Source organism: Polyodon spathula, chromosome 29, assembly GCF_017654505.1.
Source record: "Polyodon spathula isolate WHYD16114869_AA chromosome 29, ASM1765450v1, whole genome shotgun sequence".
Taxonomy (NCBI): domain Eukaryota; kingdom Metazoa; phylum Chordata; class Actinopteri; order Acipenseriformes; family Polyodontidae; genus Polyodon; species Polyodon spathula.
This window is the reverse complement of record NC_054562.1, coordinates 4,000,759-4,015,625: the sequence shown is the minus strand read 5'-3', so window position 1 is coordinate 4,015,625 and position 14,867 is coordinate 4,000,759. Positions and strand designations below refer to the sequence as shown.

The following is a 14,867-nucleotide window of genomic DNA, read 5'->3' as shown; positions in this document are numbered from 1 at the left end:
CCTTGGTCAATAGTGCTGCTGCCCCCAGTATCATTAAAGAGGTGTCAGCCCTGCGGGATGCAGTGGCCCCTGTGAGGCGGTGTATGTCGCCAAGTACCTGGTACTTCTAGTCTCCAGGACGATCGGTTCCTTGCAGCCGGACGACTTGAATGCATATGTTTTGTTTTTTTGTTTTTCTTTCTATTAGAAGAATGCAAACAGTGTTCAGTTCCTCCCTGCAGCGCCCCGCTCTGGGTCGACGGCGCGGCTGCAGGTTCCGCTGTAAGAGTCTGTCTGATAAACCTGTTCGTGTGACTCCACGTGCCTGTCCGGGTCTTCCTTCCTTTCTGTCTTTATTTATTTTTTAGTTCAGGACACAAATAATAATACAAACACAACCCACACTCCCACCCAACAAACTCAACGAAAAAGCGCAAAACTGCCTGACTGCTTCGATATCAAACTGGGTGAGAAGGATTCCTTTATGTGTTTACAATCTAATTATTTTGGATAATGACATCACTGTTAAAGTTCCTGTGTGATGGATTTCAAACCAGCTATGCAGCCTACAGCAAATATTAGCTCTTTATTTTCTTTTATATGGAATTTAAGTGTTTTAAAAATAATAACACTATGTAACACAATTTTTGTTCCTGGGTAATAAGTGTTATTTCCTATTGCTTATGTAGTCATTTTTGTACTACTTTAGTATAAATACATGTTAATTTGGATTCATATGTTGTTTTTTTCTGACTTTATGTGAACAAAAAGACACACATGTGCCTGTTTTCCCATTGGAAATAGTGATATTTTGAAATATCACTGTCCTGGTCACAAAAGCAAAGTTTGTGGGGAATAATAGCCATTTTCTATACTTTTGAGGCATAAGCAATTAGGAAATAACACTTACTACCCAGGAACAAAAAAAAAAAAAAAAAAAAAGTGTTACACAGTGTAATAATAATAATACTTATTTGCTGTACAAAACCAGCCAGGTCCTGCAAATGTGGAACCTCTGGCACGTGAAATTCTCAGTCTATTCAGATGAAAAAAAAATTTGTACTTAAACAACATCTCGTATCTTTTCTTCCGTTACAAAAACTTTAGGGGTGGGGTCAAGTGGCTCATGCTTTATTTATTTATTACGGGTGGCTACAGTAAAAAAAACGAAAAAAAAACAGTTATTTTATGGAAGTGGAATATATATATATATATTTTAAAAACATACAAAGAAATTAAATCTGATATAATACAGATTAACCAATACAATTATTATATGCACAAAAATACACAATTAAAAATAAATAATAATAATGACGACAATCATAAAACTTTTTAAAAAGTCTCGTGGTGTGTTGAGTCTTACTGGACTGTGCAACAGCCTTCAGACTCTCTGCACTGAACCACAACGGAGGAGTTTAAAAACAGTACTGGTGGGGTTGGAGGAGTCTCTTCTGCAGTATACAGGAGAGTCTCTCTGTCTGATTGTTGAAATGCAGTCTTTCTGGGTGGCGATAGTGGTTTAGACCTGCTTTAAACCTTGTGCATGGAAACAAGTGGGGAACGGATATAATCATGAGCTGAGACCTGGACTGCTTCATTCACAATCCAGCATAGGCACCACACACACACACACACACGACGGACGCTCAGCAGGTGGGAAGGTGCTCAAGCACGTCGAGGGTCCTGGTAACAGTGATCCACACAGCGCAGAACTGCTTCCCTCACAGATCCCACAGGGGGGGCTAGCGAGTCCAGGCCAGGTGTCTGCCATTGTGATATTAAAGGGGAAGTGGTTTTAGCCAGACGGTCCAGGCTGTGTGTGTGTGTGTGTGTGTTGTGTGTTTGCTGGCTGGCTGGTCCTCTCTCTGTCTCGCTGGCTCCTCTCTACCGTGTCTCCTGGCTGATCTTGCCGTTGATCCAGCTCAGGTATTTGCTCACTCTGGTGTAAACCCCTGGGGTGTCTTTCTTCCCGCAGCCATCGCCCCAACTGATGATGCCAATGAGGTTCATCCTCCCCCCGCTGGAGCAAACCAGGGGACCCCCAGAATCGCCCTGCGAGAAACACAAAAACGTTTTACAGCTCCGGCCAAAAGTAGAATTTAGATCTCTTCTTTAAAACAAAAACTCTTCACAATGACATTGCAAAAACCTCTACCACAATAGTACCACAGCAGTACTTCATGTTAGATTTGGAAACGTCACATTTTTCAAGTGTCAGTTTTTGTGTCAAGTACACGGAAAACAACACACAGGCGCTGTGCACTTCAATATGTGAAGGTGCAACATTATTCAGCAGTTTCACTCGACTTCGTGCAGCACAAGGAGTTCAGGCTGTAGGGCGCCAGTGTTTTTGGCTGTAGCTGCACACGGACTAAGGCCTCACCTTGCAGGCATCGTCCGGCTCACGCATGTGTCCGGCGCAGAGCATGTTCTCCGTGACGAGCCGGCCGGAGAGACGGTCCGAGGTGCAGTCTCGGGATGGCCAGAGCCGGACGTGACCCTCCTTCAGGCGTTCAGAGTAGAAGGCAGAGACTGAGGGGAGAGACATCATAATCACAGAGTCACACTCACACGGGAGAGACGGGGGGGGGGTTCAGCAAGATGGCAATCATAATCACAGTCACAGACACACGGGAGAGACGGGGGTTCAGAGAGACGTCAGTCAGGATCACACAGTCACACACGGGAGAGACGGGGGGCTCAGCAAGACATCAATCATAATCACAGAGTCACACGCATGGGAGAGAAGGGGGTGGTTCAGAGAGACATCAATCATACTCACAGAGTCACACACACACGGGAGAGACGGGGTTCAGCAAGAAGTCAGTAACGATCACAGAGTCACAGACACGGGACAGGGGGATTCAGCGAGACGTCAGTCAGGATCACAGATTCACACACACAGGGGAGAGATGGGGGTTCAGAGAGAAGTCACTCCCGATCAGAGTCACACATACAGAGGAGAGAGGCAGAGAGAGCAGCTGAACACTTCAGTTTCGCTGGTGAATCTATGACTGGGTGTTTGAACGCTTGCTGAACTTTCTTATTGCTCACACAGCATTTTAACTTATAAATTTCTTATTGTTTGTGGAAATGCCATCTTGTTTAGGTTTCTGCGCAAAAAAGTTTTCTGTTGAATTAGAGAACCCAAGACCCAAAACAAGCTTGTAATAATGGGCTGCTATTCAAAAACGTTGTTGCGAGATATTTTTTTAAACTTTAGAACAATGACATCACTGCGCATAGAATGCCGAGATTCTCTGGAATTCTCAGAACTCCTGAACGGTGATTGGCTGCTGGTAGCAGAACACATGCAGATGGAATGAGGTCGGCTCTTACACTCCTCCTCCTTGCCGTAGCCAGAGATCTCACACTCAGACCAGTCCGGGAGGGAGAGGCCGGGATCGGGGAGGCAGACCGGCCGGACGAAGGAGGTCTCCAGAGCACACGCCCCCGAGTCACTCATCAGCTTCACTAAAACTGCAGGGGAGAGAGACGGGGGGGTTAGAGAGGAGAGGAGAGAGGAGAGAGACAGGGTTAGAGAGCAGAGGAGAGAGACACACGGGGGATTAGAGAGGAAAGGAGAGAGACAGGGTTAGAGAGCAGAGGAGAGGGGGTTAGAGTGTTGAGAGACAGGGTTAGAGAGCAGAGGAGAGGGGGTTAGAGTGTTGAGAGACGGGGTTGGAGAGCAGAGGAGAGAGAGAGACACACAGGGCTAGAGAGGAAAGGAGAGAGACGGCTCACCTATATCGTTGTCGAAGGTCTCGCCGTCGTACTGCTCGTGGATGAAGTATTTCTCCACTCTGAAGATCTGCTCATTGGTGGAGTTCTGAAGCCGGTAGGTGCGACCCATCACTACCTTGAGCCGATCAGGATGGAACCTGCAGCAGGAAGAGAGAGCAGAGAACAGACATCATAAAAAGAGTCATTTATTGACTTAGAGACTGGGGAGGGGGGTGAACTCTGCTTCATCAACAACTGCTGCTGCTGCAGAGTCGCTTCCAATAGGACCTCGTTTGTTTTGCGTCTCATGCGAAGGACGGAGCACAAGGAGGTTCAGTGACTTGCTCAGGGTCACACACAGGCACTCAGCTCTGACACGTCTGCTCAGCGGTGACACGTACTGTTCCTCAAAGCAGTGGGCGGCAGACAGCAGCCAGCAGGAGCCAATCAGAACACCCCCGCAGAAGTAGGAGTCGGCACGGGTGTGGCGGTTGTACACGAAGAGAGCAGCCTGCCAGGGGTGAGAGGTGATGCTGGAGACCTGACCCCCCTTAATCCGGTACTGAGAGACAGGGGCCAGCCGCTCCCCACAGCTCTCTGAAGAGGAGGAGGAGCAACATCAGCATCATTAGTATTAGAATCAGCATCTTCACCATCATCATTATTAGAACTAGCATCATCAGCATCATTATTATCACAACTAGCATCATCAGCATCATTATTATCACAGCTAGCATCATCAGCATCATCACAGCTAGCATCATCAGCATCATTATTATCACAACTAGCATCATCAGCATCATTATTATCACAGCTAGCATCATCAGCATCATTATTATCACAGCTAGCATCATCAGCATCATTATTATCACAGCTAGCATCATCAGCATCCTTATTATTAGAGCTAGCATTAACATTAGTTTCCTTGCTTAGTTGATTAGAATTATCATCATTAGCTTCATGATTATGATTATTATTAATTATATTGGTGTGATCTCTGCGGAGGTTCTCTTGTGTGTGGAGCTCATGGCTGTTCTCTGCAGGGCTTGAGTGTCTGTGACTCACCGACTGCATTGCCGTCTCCACTCAGCAATCCTGGGGAGCCCACAGTAGAGCTGCTGCCCAGGTGACCCACTGGGGAAACAAACGATTCAACAATTCAACTGAATGAGCCACAGTGTGCATGGGACACACAATTCAACAGACTGTTACCCCTCCCCATCCCCACTCCCCACTCCTCCCCGGCCGAGTGCAGCTCCGCCAGGCTGGGTTCTTACCGCACTTGGGCAGGTCACAGTGCTCCCAGGTGAGGGCTCTGCCTCTGTACACGTGACACCAGGGTTTGATGTCATTGTCTGGGTTCCTGGAGAGAGAGAGAGGAGTGTGAGTCAATCTACCATGGCTTTGCTAGGAGTTTATTCAGACACACCTGAGCTTGCTACCTAAACAGAGCTTTTAGTAAAACCTGGAATGGGCGACACTGCTCTGCACCAGGAGTCTTATTCCCATCCCTGCTGGCTAAAGGGGATGTGCTGCAGGGCAGTGTTATCTGTCTGGTGCTGGCCTGGCTGTGGCTGCGTGTCTCCTCACCTGCAGTGGTTGTGGCTGCCCAGCCCGAGCTGCCTGGCGTCGGCTCTCCAGGCGGTGTAGGCTTTCTTGGCGAGGGCGGAAGAGTCCCAGCTCAGGCAACGGGCGCCCGTGCGACTGCTGCTCCGCGAGCCACGGTACGAGGAGCCGGTGCCAGCGTAGCACTCCGCCAAGTTGCCTGCGGGACAAACAGGGCGTCAGAACACAGCCTGCCAGGCACTGCCCTGAGAGGAGCTGCCCACATCACAGGGCAGGCAGGGGCAAGCACTGCAAAATCACAAAGAGGTCTGGTAAAGCATAGACAAGCATTGTAAAGCACAGAGAGGTCTGGTAAAGCATAGGCAAGCATTGTAAAGCACAGAGAGGTCTGGTAAAGCTAATTTAAAAAAGAAACCAGGGTAAAGTAACGGTTCTAAAAGTTTCCCACAGTAAAAGCACAGCAGCTTGTGATAAAGCCCAGTGAGCCCCCGGGAGGGCTGCTCGCTTACCCTGGGCACAGCTGGGCACACTGCAGAACTCCCACACCAGCTGCTTGTTTTTGTACACATGGCACCAGGGCGCAGTGTCATTATCAGGATTCCTGGAAGCAGGAGGAGAGCAAGCCGTCAGCGCACACTCAGAGTTACCGACACACTCCCTCGAGACACTATCCTGTGCGGGGGGGGGGCGCGGAGTGGGTCAAGACCGCACTGGGAGTCATGGCTACTGGCTGGGCAGTGCAGGGGAGAGGGAGCGGGCGCTAGGTCAGTGTGTGTGCGGGGGGCTGGGAGCAGCGATTGTAGCTGCATTACATCGAGTGCCTGCAGAGTTCAGTAACCAGATCCAATCCTTTGTCTGACAGCAAACACTAGAATGAACCCTGAAAGCTAAGCTGAGAATCCATAGATAAAGCATGTTGTTTGCATTTGTTACAAATCCGTTCTGCTTCGTTGCTGGATCTAACCTTAACTTCACTGTATTTCAATTAAAGTGCTTCAGCTTAAACATAAATATTGAAAAAAACGCACAGAAATGTATCATTCACTTAAAACATATTAAACCCAATTCAGACCCTTACAATTCAAATAGAAACCCTTTACCCCCCTCTAGTGGCAGGTTGACCACACTGCACATAATTAACTCTACCCCCCTCTAGTGGCAGTATAGCCACATTGCAGCTATTATAATAGCGCTCTACCCCTGTCTAGTGGCAGTCTCACCACATTGCACCTATGATAAAGCTCTCCGGTGCCCCCTGCTGTCTGACCTGCAGTAGTTGTGGTTCCCCAGGCCCAGCTGCAGGGCGTCGTTTCTCCTCGCGTTGTACTTCTTGTCGATGAGGATACTGGAGTTCCAGTTCAGGCAGTCGATGGAGGACTGGCTCTGCGCCCAGGTTCCGCGGTACCCTCCCCCACGCCCAGTGACGCACTTCTCTGCCGTGTCTGAGAAATGAAACCGCACACACACACACGGGTCAAACCAGGAGCTCCAATCAGCATTGCTGTCCTGCACAACTGGCTTTACCAAGATACACCCGTGTTCTTTACTGTACACTGATGTGCTTCTGCCTGGCACCCCCCAGTGAGCTGAAGCATGCAAAAGTGCGAGTGCAGAAAGTTTGGAGGCCCGCACCGATCTCACACTGGGGTCCCATGAAGCCGCTGGGGCAGCTGCAGATAAATTCGGGGGAGTAGAGAGCCTGCTTGCAGGAGCCCCCGTTGTAGCATCGAGTCCTGCTGCATTCTGAGGAGAGAATAAACACTTAAAAATAATCTCTGCCTGTTCCTATAGAATCCCCCGGTCTGAATCCCACAGGAATATCACTGGAATATCTGCTGGTACCCCCCCTGTTAATTCATGTGGGTTTAATCACCCTGATTCATTCCACGCTCCTCTGTAATGAATGCTGTTGATCGTGTGTGTAAGACAGGCATTCAGACCCTCTTACTCCCCCACCAGGGGATTGTGAGAAGTGGTAATTCATGCATGCGATCATCATTCATCACAAAGGAACATTATTATTATTATTATTATTATTATTATTATTATTATTATTATTTAGCAGATGTTTTTATTCAAAGTGACTTCAGAGACTAGGGGGGTGAACTCTGCATCATCATCAACTGCTGCTGCTGCAGAGTCTCTTCCAATAGGACCTCGTTTGTTTGACGCCTCATCTGAAGGACGGAGCACAAGGAGGTTCAGTGACTTGCTCAGGGTCTCACACAGTGAAACCCTGAAATGAATCTGCGTAATTAAATCCACATGAATTAAGTGGCTGATTTCGAAATAAATTACTTCTGATCTCAGTCCCCCAGTAGAGATGACTGTTCATCAAGCCAGATGTTGTTTTGATTAATAATAACATTAAGATTAATAAAGGAAACACATACAGCGGAGCACTGCACAGTCCTGCTTCTTGAGATTGTGCTCACTCACCCACAACGGGCACCGCGTGGCATCTGCTGTTCCCGTTGGCACAGCGGCAGTATTCCACGCTCCGGCCATGCCAGCGCAGCCACGTCTCCCCTTGACTGTGAACCTCTGTGGACAGCCAGTCCTTACAGTGCTCTGCAGGGGACAGACGAGGAGGGGGGAGGTCAGTGAAGGGACAGGGAAGAGAGATCGAGAGACAGAAAAAGGGGCACAGAGTGCTCTGCAGGGGACAGATAGGGAAAGTTAGTAAAAGAGACAGGGGAGAAAGACAGAGAGACAGAGTTCTCTGCAGGGGACCTCCGGTGATGTCAGTGGCTTACCTCTGAACTTGCGTGTTCCTCTCCGTTTTCTCACGAGGGATTCCTGAAACGACAAGCAGGAGAAGTGTCAGCAGGGCCAGGAGCTCCACAAGCACTGCGGCCACTGCAGCGCAACACAGACCTGCCACTGCAGCTCAACACAGACCTGCCACTGCAGCTCAACACAGACCTGCCACTGCAGCTCAACACAGACCTGCCACTGCAGCTCAACACAGACCTGCCACTACAGCTCAGCACAGACCTGCCACTGCAGCTCAACACAGACCTGCCACTGCAGCTCAGCACAGACCTGCCACTGCAGCTCAACACAGACCTGCCACTGCAGCTCAACACAGACCTGCCACTGCAGCTCAACACAGACCTGCCACTACAGCTCAGCACAGACCTGCCACTGCAGCTCAACACAGACCTGCCACTGCAGCTCAGCACAGACCTGCCACTGCAGCTCAACACAGACCTGCCACTGCAGCTCAACACCAACCCGGTGTAGCCACAGCGACAGTAAAACCTAGGAAGGCATCAATCAGTTTTTTGAAAAGCCGCTGTAAGAGAGCGGAACCACAGTTCACAGTGGATTTCAGCGGAAGCAGGCAGAAAGAGGGGGTTTGTATCCGGGCAGCGCAAGGCCAGCCTTCCCTCTCTGCGAGGGGGCTGCCAGCTCCTCATGCAGGCTAGAAAGGGTTATTCTGGGGGTTCATTCTGTACCTCGTCTCCCAGTGAAGAGGAGAGCACCCCTAAAGCAACCAGGAACCACAGCAACGCCATCTTCGATTCCACAAGACTCTCACCGCCGCCTGTCAGTCTGTCTGTCTGTCTGGGACTGTCAGTACCTGAAAAGGACAGATATGGCCTGTTAGACTATGTCTCGCTGCCTCCTTATTGTAGCACTGTAAAGAAAGGGCACTTGGTTCAATGCAGAAGACCAACATCTGTATTTACATAACCTCTGTCAACGTCCGCTTTCACTCACAAACAGGAAGGAGAGAAAAGAAAAAAACCTGAAGAAATCATAAACATAAAATACAAAACAGAAAGAGTGTCTCTCATTTCCGGACCAAAGGAGAAGTGCTTTCAGTATCCGAGTATACGCATGTCTCTAACTTCCCTGGCCTGAGCTCCAGTCCGCTAATCAGAGGGAGGCAGATTGAAAGCAGCAATGGCTGTGCTTTGAGCAGGGAGCTGCACACAGTTTCATACAGTATTGACTCCTGCATTGCAAGTTTGAACTGCACTATAGCTACGAGTTCGCTTGACAGTGCTGGGACTGCATTTGAAATGAGGTTAGCTGCAGGTCTGCACTGGATTATTCACGTTTCCACAGAGCTGCGTTTCCAGTGCTTTCTTGTAAAAGGAAATGCAAACTGCAAAGGATTCAGAACTAGCGAGACATAAGTAAGAGAGCTGGGAATGGATCACCAGAGTTATTTATCTGAAGCTATGGAATATAATCCTAGTGTAAACGCAGCACTGGGGTAAATGCACTGTGAAAAAAGCACAGAGGAGTGGATTGGAGCAATCTGTCCAGCAACAGGATCAGATTTGCAGCTTCCAATGATTTCCCCTGGGGTACCTTTTTACAAGTGTCACACAGTAAAAGCACAGCACAGTGTAGCACAGCGCAGGGGAAGCATTGTAAAGCACATAGAGGTGTGGTAAAGCATAGGGAAGCATTGTAAAGCACAGAGAGGTCTGGTAAAGCACAGGGAAGCATTGTAAAGCACAGAGAGGTCTGGTAAAGCATAGGGAAGCATTGTAAAGCACAGAGAGGTCTGGTAAAGCATAGGGAAGCATTGTAAAGCACAGAGAGGTCTGGTAAAGCATAGGGAAGCATTGTAAAGCACAGAGAGGTCTGGTAAAGCATAGGGAAGCATTGTAAAGCACAGACAGGTCTGGTAAAGCATATTAAAGAAACACACCCTGGTAAAGTAACCCTTATAAAAGTGTCCCACTGTACTGTGATCTGCAGAGTACTGATCTCCAGTCCTGTTTACATGAGCTTGCATGCACTCTCAATGAGCCAGCCTGCCCCCTCCCCTCTCGAGAGCGGCTCTCTGGATCCTGTTTATTATCACAGAGGCCCCCACCTCTCTCCCCCAGAGGGTGTCGCATGATTGGGCGCGCCGATTCACAGTCGATGAGATCAAAGCGCACATTAAAGAGAGGACTGTCTGACTCACTCTGCTCGGGTCCTTCTCTCTCTTTCCCTCTCCACTCTCCCTCTCCTGCAGACAGGAGCAGACTCCATTCTTCCAAACAAGCAGCCCTCTCTCTCTCTCTCTCTCTCTCGATACAATAGAGACATATACAAGCGACCCAGACCACAGTGTGCGGTATCTCCAATCATTTCTAATACAGGAGCTCAGAGGGAGGAGTCTGTTCAGGGTGAATTCATGCAGATTGAGCTCAGAGGGAGAAGTCTGTTCAGGGTGAATTCATGCAGATTGAGCTCAGAGGGAGGAGTCTGTTCAGGGTGAATTCATGCAGATTGAGGGAATGGTTTAATCAGAGGAAGTGTGGAATGTGCCATGTGGACACATTTCTCTTCATCTGGATATCAATCAGTACGCGACTCTTTCATGCATGGAATTATTTTATTTTATTTTGAAATAGCTGAAAAAGTATTTGACATAATAATAAATATATTTCCAGCTTTCTGTAGGGATGATGGCTCATATGAAGCTATCATGCATTGCTTTATATATATATATTATATATATATATATATATATATATATATATATATATATATATATATATAGAGAGAGAGAAAGAAGAGGAGAGAGAGAGAGAGAGAGACAGAGTGTTAATTGAATTCGGTATATTCGATATGTATATAACCGATATCACTAGAAATATATATATATATATATATATTATATATATATATATATATATATATATATAGATATATAGAGAGAGAGAGATAGAGAGAGAGAGATATAGAGAGAGAGAGAGAGAGAGAGAGAGAGAGAGAGAGAGAGAGAGAGAGTGTTAATTGAATTGTCAGCCAGCATCTCTGGACTGAATGTTAGAGAAAAGCGAGTCTCAGCAGAAATGACTGGATTTCCTTGTACTCTTTATTAAGCAAAAATGAGTCAAGAGTAACAAAAAGCCTCCACACTTAATACAATTAGACTGTGCGCTCTTGGTCCTGTCTGCTACATTTCTATCTCGCTTTTTGCAAGCTCTACAATGCTGCCCTGTGCCTGTTAGTTCTGCAGTCCTGCTGCACAGCTGTTGGTCTGTAATCCTGTCAGAAAGGGAATTTGTAATGAGATTCGCACTCCACGCTACCATTTTCAAAGTTGTTGATTGGAGTCATTTTGTTTCCACAGGATTATAAAACCTTTGCAGCATGCTGGCACCTGCACAGCACAGCACAGAAGCACAGGAGCAAACTGGTGACAGACAGCAGCTCTGTCCTGTAAAAACAGCCGTGCCCATACCTTCACTTCCATTAACTGATCAGCTTGTGAAAAACAAGCTACGAGATCTGGAGATCACGTGAAGGGGGTTCTGTCAAACCCCAGGGTAACAAAGCCCCCCAAATAAAACACCAAGCAGGGCTGGACGCAAGTCATTTAGAAAGAGAATCGCTAACGAGCCATTTCCTCATTTAATTGCACTAGCAATCCTTCTCGCATTCCGCATGGACCAATTCCTGTCAAACTGTAGCTCGCCAGAGGCACAAGGGCATCAGCGTTGCCAAGGTTACCAGATTGTTATTCTCTCTACACAAACTGGATGAAATTCCCTTCCCAGCAGTGCATGCACTAATCAGGCAGCAGAGCCCGTTCACAGCCCCGGGACCCCGTACAGTACCTCTCCTCTTATCTTTCTCGGCCTCTCGTTGGCTAGAAGGCAGTGGGATGTATCTCTGCTCTCCAGCCTCGCTGTGCCACTCCCCTGCTGCAGCGAAGCCCCTGCTTGATTGGTACCAGCCGGTCGCAGGCTGGGAAAGAGCTGGAGGAGAGCTCTATTAGCAAGCAGCCTGATTGCAGTGAGAAGGGTGCTGGTTTGGGGGGGTAAGGAGATGAGTGAACCATGAGTCAGCAGCAGGAATGCAAGTCAGCAAACCACAGAGTCACAGATACAGTACGAGAGCAGCACAGTCTGCAGCTTCAAAGGGTCCAGTCTTATAGAGGATTTTGCAGTCTGTCCGTCCAGCTTTACCTATGAGTATACTATACATTTGCCAGAGTTTACAATGCTTCCCTATGCTTTACCAGACCTCTCTGCGCTTTACAATGCTTCCCAGTGCTTTACCAGACCTCTCTGTGCTTTACAATGCTTCCCTATGCTTTACCAGACCTCTCTGTGCTTTACAATGCTTCCCAGTGCTTTACCAGACCTCTCTGTGCTTTACAATGCCTCCCTATGCTTTACCAGACCTCTCTGTGCTTTACAATGCTTCCCAGTGCTTTACCAGACCTCTCTGTGCTTTACAATGCTTCCCAGTGCTTTACCACACCTCTCTGTGCTTTACAACACATCCCTAATGTTTTACCATCTCACTCTCTTTGTGCTTTATAAAGGTATAGTAATCTTAAAAGATATTAATAATAATAATAATAATATTATTATACGAATAATTTGCCTAAAGCCTCATGCATGTAATATGCATGTTAGTGAGATACAGATCACGCTTCTCTTAGTCAACTGCATGTTGCAAAGCTACCATATCTAATTACAATGAGAACGGCTTTAACAATGCGCTCTGTTACAAGAACCCACTTCATAAACTCACTAAATCCATAAGCAGGGAACCAATACACGTAATGAAAAAGCAGCTCAGCGTTCTTGTAACCCTTCTCCAGTCACTCTGTGTGTAATTAACTTCCTATCTGTATCTATTTTATAACGCATAGATTTTTTTTTTTTTCCAAAGTTTTTGGCAGGGCGACTTCTCGAATTCCACACAGAGTTAACACAAAATATTTTACAATTCCTGAAAATATAAATAAAAACTACACACACGCAAAAAAATAGGTTTTGTTAAAAAAACAACCTGTTTTTAAAAAGCTGTTTTGCATTAATGGAACAGACTCACCCGTTAGTTTCAGAGGGAGCGTCGCGCTTTCTTGTAGATTTCCTTCAAAGCTTTCTTGCACCGGCGCGTTTCTCTCGGCTGTCTTCTGATTCGTTCGGTCCAGAGCCCGTATTTAACCCTCTTCAGCGAAACCCATCCCTCAGACGGGGATTGATGTGGGAGGCAGGCCCGGGGAGCGAAGAGGAGGGGAGGAGGAAGAGGAGGAGAGATTCCGAGAAGCGTATCCCTGCCGATTCTAAGGTATTATTGACTAATCAACGCTCAGAATTATCCAATATCCTGAATTCATCAGTTGACCGGGTTATTTTTTTAATTGCAGCTGATGATGTAAAATGAGAAAACTGGAATATTTTACTCGAATCAATGTAATAACATGAAACGCGAGAGTCAGAGGCCAGCGTCTCCGATTGCCACCTGCAATATATATATATATATGTATACATCTATTTACAATTGTTTTTTTTTTTAAAGCTATTTCATTTCAGTATGTAATTATTAACATCATTATTGAGCTTTCTTCTGCTGGCAGCAGCGGTGGGGTAGAAGGAATGGTTTTGCCCCTCCCCTTTACGGTGTTCTTAATTACCTTTGTGTCAACTGTGATTCTGCACGAATCAGTTATTGCGCAAGCCACCACTTCCTAATGCAACGACTCTCTGCTCTTCGGGTGTGTTCGGATGGGACATTGTAAAATTAAATGTTGTTTGCTCAAGATATAAACATTGAAACAAGTTTTTTTTTTTTTTGGTTTGTTTTTTGTAATTAATAATTAAAAAAAAAAAAAAAACAAAAAAAAAAAAAAAACGTGACGTTTTCTTATTGAAACTGTTCCTCGTCTTTTCAAGCATTATAGAAGGCATAGTCACATGTTGTAATGCATGTCTTCCTTGGTTTCCCAGCACCCATATTAAATTCACAGGAAATCCTATAAGTGCTTTCTCTGTGACCTGTTCTCCACCCTATCTAGGGTATTCAATATTATTATTTAGTCATTAGCAGATGTTTTATCCAAATCGAGGGGGTGCACTATGCATCACAACTACTGCTGCTGCAGAGTCACTTCCAGTAGGACCTCAGTTTGTTTCACATCTTATCTGAAGGACGGAGCACAAGGTGGTTCAGTGACTTGCTCAGGGTCTCCCACAGTGAGTCAGTGGCTGAGCTTGAACTGGGACCCTCCTGGTATCAAGCCCTCTTTAACCACTGGACCCCCAGGGCAACATGCCTTCCTTGGACACTAATGCCAGCATCATGAATTGAGCACGAGTTCGATAAATCCAGATACTTCCAAACCCAACAGCTCTCACTGCTGGGCTTTTCATTTGCCCACCCTTTCATCTGCGTCCTAGAGCGCTGCGATGCGGTCAGATCATGAAATGCCATTTTAGCACCAAGGAGGCTTGGTGCTAAAATGGCATTTCAGTGGGTTAAAGAAAGGGGTTTCATACCAGGAGGTTCAAATCCCAGCCACTGGCTCGCTGTGTGAGACCCTGAGCAAGTCACTGAACCTCCTTGTGCTCCGTCCTTCAGACGAGACGTCAAACAAACGAGGTCCTATTGGAAGAGACTCTGCAGCAGCAGCAGTCGTTGATGAAGCAGAGTTCACCCCTCTAGTCTCTGTGAGTTGCTCTGGCTAAAAGCCTCTGCTAAATGACTAATAAATAATAATAATAATAATAATAATAATAATAATAATATTAGCCCTGGCTGACTGGCTAAGCAGAGTCAGGTCTGGCCAGTCAGGACTGGTCCACTAGAGGCTTGAGTCACTCCCGTTGGCCAGCGTTCTT

The 14,867-nt window shown here is 46.9% G+C and overlaps 1 protein-coding gene across 5 annotated transcripts; it reads right to left on the bottom strand.

Annotated features, from left to right (window-relative positions):
• Positions 1-996: 996 nt before the first annotated feature.
• Positions 997-13,181, bottom strand: LOC121302467 (tissue-type plasminogen activator-like). Of its 5 annotated transcripts, none has more exons than XM_041232467.1 (16): positions 13,078-13,181; positions 11,850-11,990; positions 8,733-8,857; positions 8,028-8,070; positions 7,711-7,842; positions 6,904-7,014; positions 6,539-6,713; positions 5,781-5,872; positions 5,296-5,470; positions 4,983-5,068; positions 4,771-4,839; positions 4,107-4,302; positions 3,727-3,863; positions 3,322-3,462; positions 2,366-2,514; positions 997-2,034 (listed from the first exon to the last, which is right to left on the bottom strand). In XM_041232467.1, the coding sequence occupies exons 3-16, from the start codon at positions 8,790-8,792 to the stop codon at positions 1,867-1,869; spliced, it is 1,734 nt and encodes a 577-aa protein (XP_041088401.1). In that variant the 5' UTR covers positions 8,793-8,857; positions 11,850-11,990; positions 13,078-13,181; the 3' UTR covers positions 997-1,866. The 5 variants fall into 5 exon arrangements, with proteins under 5 accessions (XP_041088401.1, XP_041088397.1, XP_041088396.1 ...); XM_041232463.1 differs by having other exon boundaries at positions 1,004-2,034; positions 11,850-12,039; positions 13,078-13,163; XM_041232462.1 differs by lacking the exon at positions 11,850-11,990 and having other exon boundaries at positions 1,004-2,034; positions 13,078-13,167.
• Positions 13,182-14,867: the final 1,686 nt, after the last annotated feature.